This window comes from Scyliorhinus canicula, chromosome 4 (assembly GCF_902713615.1).
Source record: "Scyliorhinus canicula chromosome 4, sScyCan1.1, whole genome shotgun sequence".
Lineage (NCBI taxonomy): Eukaryota > Metazoa > Chordata > Chondrichthyes > Carcharhiniformes > Scyliorhinidae > Scyliorhinus > Scyliorhinus canicula.
The window spans coordinates 165,871,203-165,877,764 of NC_052149.1; the positions used below are offsets into that span (position 1 = coordinate 165,871,203).

General features: G+C 42.1%; 1 protein-coding gene across 2 annotated transcripts in view; it reads left to right on the forward strand.

Moving 5' to 3' along the window:
* Nucleotides 1-6,252, forward strand: part of nsg2 (neuronal vesicle trafficking associated 2) — a 101,630-nt gene extending 95,378 nt beyond the window's left edge. For both annotated transcript variants that reach the window (XM_038795489.1, XM_038795490.1), the window contains exon 5: nt 5,197-6,252. In XM_038795489.1, the coding sequence (XP_038651417.1) occupies nt 5,197-5,400 (204 nt within the window). In that variant the 3' untranslated portion in view covers nt 5,401-6,252. The remainder of the gene's footprint in view (nt 1-5,196) is intronic.
* Nucleotides 6,253-6,562: the final 310 nt, after the last annotated feature.

Consider the following 6,562-nt stretch of genomic DNA (forward strand, 5'->3'; position numbering starts at 1 on the left):
TTTGATACCTCTGGACTCGCCTATTCCATTTAAAGAAGCATTGCTGCAACTGGACAAGGCAATGGTGAGACCGAACCTGGAGTATTGTGCACAGTTTTGGGCCCCTTATTTGAGAAAAGATATAGTGGCATTGGAGGCAGTTCAGAGGAGGTTCACTTGGTTGATTTCAGAGATGAGGGGTTTGTCTTAAGAAGGGATTGAGAAATTTAGGCCTATACTCTCTAGAATTTAGAAGAATGAGGGGGAGATCAAATTGAGATATATAAGAAGATAAAGTATGGATAAAGTAGACGTGGAGCCGGTGCTTCCTCTTGTGGGGCATTCTAGAACGAGACGTCATAGTCTCAGGATAAAACAGAGATGAGGAGAACTACCTCTCCGAAAGGGTCGTGAATCTGTGGACTTCGCTACCCCAGAGTGTGGTGAATGCTGGGACAGTGAGTAAATTTAAGGAGGAGTTAGACAGATTTTTAATTAGAAATAGAAATAGAAATAGAAAAGCACTTATTGTCACGAGTAGGCTTCAATGAAGTTACTGTGAAAAGCCCCTAGTCGCCACATTCCGGTGCCTGTCCGGGGAGGCTGGTACGGGAATCGAACCGTGCTGCTGGCCTGCTTGGTCTGCTTTAAAAGCCAGCGATTTAGCCCAGTGAGCTAAACCAAGTAATGGGTTGAAGGGTTGCGGAGAACGGGCAGGACGGTGGAGTTGAGGCCTAGCTGAGATCAGCCATGATTGTATTGAACTGGAGCAGGCTTGAAAGGCAAAATTGCCTACTCCTGCCCGTGGTTCTTTTGTTTTATGTTCTAAGAAAGAACTTTTCTGCCTAATTCCATCTTCCAGTTACTAGTTTGTGCCCTGCAGGTAACAGCACCTCAAGCATAAATCTGCTGTTCTTGATTAATAAGGGGATCAGGGGTTATGGGGAGAAGGCAGGAGAATTGGGATAAGGAACATATCAGCCATGATTGAATGGCGGAGCAGAATTGATGGGCTGAATTACCCTATATCTTATGGTCGAATTGTACATGGGTGATGAAACCATACCTGGAATATTGTGTTTAGTTTAGACATCCTTATTAAAAGAAGGACATACTTGCCTTAGACAATACTGCAAATATGAACTAGATTGATTCCTGAAATGAGAGGGTAGTCCTCTGACAATATGCTGAGTAAATTTGGCTTATATTCAGAAAAATGAAAGGTGATCTCATTGAAACATAAAAGAGTCTGAAGGTTTTTGACAGGGTAGGTACTGAGAGGTTGTTTCACCCAGCCAGGGAATCTAGAATAAAAGATCACAATATGAGAATAAGGGGTTGGTCATTTAGGACTGAGATGAGAAGAATGCTTTTCAGCCAGAGGGTTGTGGATACTCCCCATCATTGAGTTAAAGCTGAGACAGACAGATATTTGGGGTGCAATCTAACCAAAATAAAATAGAGTCAGTTCAGCGACAGGAACAACCTCGCTATGTAATGTGCAGGAAGAGATTGGGTCGCCTGGATCTCTTGACTCCCCGGCGTGACTCCCGGGCCCTCCCAACACCCCAACTCCCCTGTTGGGGTCCCGGGACCCCACACCCCACCTCACATGGACAGGAGACCCCGAGCCCGAACCACGACGCGGGCACAATGTCAGCTTGGCACTTTGGCACTGCCAGGCTGGAATCCTGGTAGTGCCCCTGCCAGTGCCACCTGGGCACCCTGGCAATGCCAGACACCAGGTTTGTAGCAATATAACAGGACCTTTCTGGAATCTGCTCAGGGCTTTCGTCAGGTGGTATTTTTCTAAGAGTTATTGGTTAATTCAGTTGTGTTGTGATTGTGACCTGGGTCAAGTGGGGCGGGAATTGACTGCACACTAGCCCAGGGTGCGGTAACATAATTTGGGAGCTCATCTGGGATCTTTGGAATGGTAGGCAGCGAAGTTTGGGTTACAGTATAGAAAACAAAGAGACAGCAGGGTTGTAGCAATATAACAGGATATCTCTGGAATATGCTGAGCATTTTCTTCAAGTGGACGACTTGTCTCTGGTTTATTTAAAAGTGCTTTGAAAAGACAAGCTAGTTGAATTGGCAGGGGACTTGAAAATAGAGGGACCAGTTCGAGCTAGGAATGTGAAGGTAACTGACACAATTGCTCAACATTTAAGTTTGAAAGAGATACTAGGAACACAGGAGAACCCATGAAGTAGTGTAGCATTAAAGACATTTTCTAATGGGGAAATTGAGCTGCAGAAAATTTGGTTTCAGTTCAAGCACGAAAGGCAATTAAAAAGAATAGAAAAAGAAATGGAGATGCAGCAAAAATAAATGGATTTGAGGCAAACATAAAAAGAAATGGAGCTGGAAATTAGGAGGTTGGATTTAGAGAGAGGAAAAAGCAAAAGAGAGAGAGAGGAAAAAGCAAAAGAAAGAGACTTCCAGCTTAGGGCGCTGGGAATTAGCGGGCAGCTGCCAGAAATTAGAGGGGAGCTTAATCTCAGAACGGAACCTAGTGGTGATATGTTTAGATTTATACAGGTCTGCCCAAAATTCAATGAGAAGGGGGTAGAAAACTTTTTAGGGCTTTTGGGAAAATAGCAATCCAACCAAGACCAAAGTGTGCATTAGACATGCAGAGTAAATTATAGGGCAGGTACAGGATGTTGATGCTTCCCTGTCAGAGCGGGTGCCCAAGAATTATGACAAGGTAAAAACTGCTATTCTGGGTGCGCACAAATTGGTTCCCAAAGCATATAGGCAGAAGTCTTGGAATTTAAGGAGACAGCCAGGACAGACGTATGCCAAATTCAAAAGGGTTAAGCAGAATAATTTTGATCGATGTGTACGAGCATTAGGACTTGCAAATAGCTGTGAGGCTCTGAGAGAGGTAATTCTCATTGAGGAATTTAAGAATTCCTCCCTTGTTTGATAAGAACCCATGTTGAAGACTAAAGGGAGACGCCTGCTGGGCAGGCAGCAACTATGGCTGACGATTATGAACAAATTCATAAATTTAAACCTTTGTTCCATTACCCTGTGATTTTGAAAAGGGGAGTGAGGGAGTGAAAGGAAGCCAGGTTGCCAAGGTAAAGAATGGCTAGCTGGGAATGTTCCAAGATCTCCTCCTCAGACCAGGAAAGAAGGTACTGAGGGTAGAGGTGAGACTCGGCGGCCAAGGTGTTACCATTGTAACAAGGTGGGGCACGTTTGTTCAGCATGTTGGAAGTTGCAAGGAAAGCCCATGGAACTGGTGGGAGTTCATAAGGAGGATTCTGAAAAGGGAACGAAAGTGGAGAATACTACAGGGCAGACTGTGGCTTTAACTGGACTTAGGAGACCAGAGGCAAACACTGCTGCTGGAGCAGGTGGGAGGAATGAGCTAGATGAGAGATATGCAGGGTTAGTGTCTAAGGGGACGATCTCCCTGTAAGCTGATGTAGCCAAATCAATAACTATCATAAGGGTGCTACTCAAACTTTCTTACTGGAGAAGGATTTTGTTTTCCCTCCAGAGAGCTCAGTGAAAGCTAAGGTTTTGGTGATTGGGATTAATGGAGATTATATCCCAGTTCCACTATATCAAGTACAATTGGAGTGTCATTTAGTGTCAGGTCCAGTAATGGTCAGAGTGGTTAAGAGGTTATTATTGGACGGAGACTTACTTTTGAGGAATGTCATTTCACCCATGATCACAGAGAGTCCAATGGAAGATAAATATTCAGAACAGTTGCAGGAGCAATTTCCAGAATTTGTTCCCTCCTGTGTGGTGACCAGGTGATGGTTAAACAAGGTTCCCCGCCAGAGATTAAAGTCGCACCACAATCAGAGGGTCAAGTAGCCAAAATTATCCTTGAGAATGAGTGTTATTCCGATTAAGTGGTAGAACTGAAGCAGATACAGACACACAGTCAGGTCTAACCGACGTTGAGGCTGGGGGATTCCAGAGTGCTACAACATTAAGAACAAACATCCTCATAGACCAGTGGATGAAGAATGGACGGTTGTTCATCAGATAGTGGTACCGCCCAAGTATCATAGGGAAGTATTGTGGATAGCTCATGGGATACTCATGTGAGGAAATCTGGGAATTCAGAAAACTCAGGCCTCAGTCATGCATTTTTCCTGGCCAGCACTGCACAAGGATTAGGTGTAATTCTGTAGAACCTGTCATATCTGTCAGGTAATAGGTAATCCTATTACCTATTAAGCCCACACCATTAATACCTATACCCTTTTTTGAGGAACTGTTTAGTTGGGTGTTAGTAGATTGCATAGGATTGTTTCCTAAAACGAAGGCATTGCATCAGTACATTCTTACGGTCATGAATATAACTACTTGTTTTCCGGAAGATATACCTTTGTGAACCATTACAGCTAAGGCAGTAGTGGAAAAATTGATGCAGTTTTTCACACGCTATGGACTACTTTTAAAAGTACAGTTGGACCAGGGTTCTAACTTCAGGTCAAAAAATTTCCACGACAAAATTTGTGGTGTGGGTATCAAGCAGTTAAAGTTAACCACCTATCATCCACAAACTCAAGGAGCTTTGGAGAGGTATCATCAGAGTCTCAGGACCATGATTAGGGTCTATTGCCATGGCTATCCAAGAGACTGCGACAAAGGATCGGACTTTTTACTATTTGCCACCAGAAATTCTCCGAACCGATCTCCTGGGTTTAGCACATTTGAGTTGGTTTATGGCCATCAAATACAGGGCCCGTTAAAAATGATAAAGGGGAAGTTTCTAAAACCAGAGAACAGTTCCCACAATTCCTCTGACAATTTCTCAATGTTTGGATTATGTGTCTACATTTCCGGGAAGACTCAATCCACCTAACCTGCACATTCTAGGAATATGGAAAGAAAATGGAGCACCCGGAGGAAATCCATGCAGACACAGGGAGAAAGTGCAAACTCCATAGTCACCCAAGTCTGGAATTGAACCCGGGTCCCTGGTGCTGTGAGGCAGCAGTGCTAACCACCGTGCCACCTTCTCTTGTTGCAATGGATACATGACTGCCTCATATAATCAGTCTCAGCTCAAACTTGCTATTCTCCATGGCTTTGACACCTGAACAGGGACTATTGTAACTAGATTGTAGGGGTTGAAAAAGTTCACAGGTTTATTTTACTTTAAGCGTAATTTGTTACTTTGTGATTTAGAAAAAAACAAAGCAAGTAATGATCATTTTATCTTTGTTCTTTTGGCAGCATAAACGCTGTATACCAGCATCTCTTGAAGCCTACTACTCAGCACAAGACTCTACTTCCCGAGGGCGATTCTACACGGTCATCAGCCATTACAGCCTGGCTAAACAAACCACTTCCCGGTCAGTTTCTCCATGGCTGCCTGCTGCATCAGCTGAGAAACCAGCAGAACATGATTCAAAATCCTCAAGCAATGATAGTCACTGAACAACTTACCAGGGGTGACGTTTTTTTCAAAACATAAAACTAAGTGAAAGGTGTTAAGGTTGCTAATAACGAACTGTTGTATCAGTTCCGAAAAGAAGCAGTATTTGGATTATACAATAATTGTTTCTTTTGTTCCTTGTCCTTGTTGATTTGTAATTGATTCTGAAGTTTTTTTGTACAAAGGCATGTTTGGTGTTGCTGCACTTCACGTTATAGACTCATTTTTAAATAGGCTACTTGAAGAAATCTGTCATCAATTACTTTGTTCTTATTGTTTAATTGAATTTCAAAAATAACCTTCATAAAGTGTTTTGTGAGCTCTCTCCCGAAGACAGAGGCAGTGCACATTTAACTCATTATTTGAAATAGAGCATTTCCTGCATGAGCAGTTTATGTGCATGAAATTTTGCACGTTTAGCTGACGTGTACAGTTATAATCATATAATGTTGTCACCCTCTGTGGCTGCACTTTTCTAGAAGTAAAACAGATAAGATAAGCTTATGTAATTCAGCCATTGGTTGAAGAGCAGTTGATGATAAATATTTCTCCTATGTCTGCAGACACTTGGGTGCTCTGTAGCTCCTGCATACTACAGAAATGCTTATGCTTGGAAAGGGATAGTGATTGACTGCTGTACATATGAATTCTTGATCTTAAGGGATGCAGTTTGGGGATTTATTAATTAAATTTCACATGAATTATCAGATTTGTAGGTGAAGCTTGGTAGAGGATTGTAATAAATAGTATTTAACACAAGCGCAGAATCATTTTTCTCATGTTTTCACATGTAATATTACATTGTCAGTCGTGTTGATTTCAAGCTAATGTAAAAAAGAAGGAATAATTTATAACTCCTTGTGGTGTATTTTTGTCACTATCTAGCAGAAACTAAAGTATTTTTGGTTGTGTTTCTTGGGATTTTTCCGATTAAGAAATAAAGCTAGATGTGTTTGACAATTTCAGGAGTTATTTTTTTAAATTTTTGTTGGACATCCTGCCGATCACAAATAAAACAAAATGAGCAAACATTATTAACTTTCATTAGCTATGACTTTAATGCTCCTTCCTGAGCTCAATGGCACAACCGCGATCTGCATTGTTGCAACACCATTTCTTTTATACCTGCATATAATGATAGCTACACCAATATCTTTAATTCCC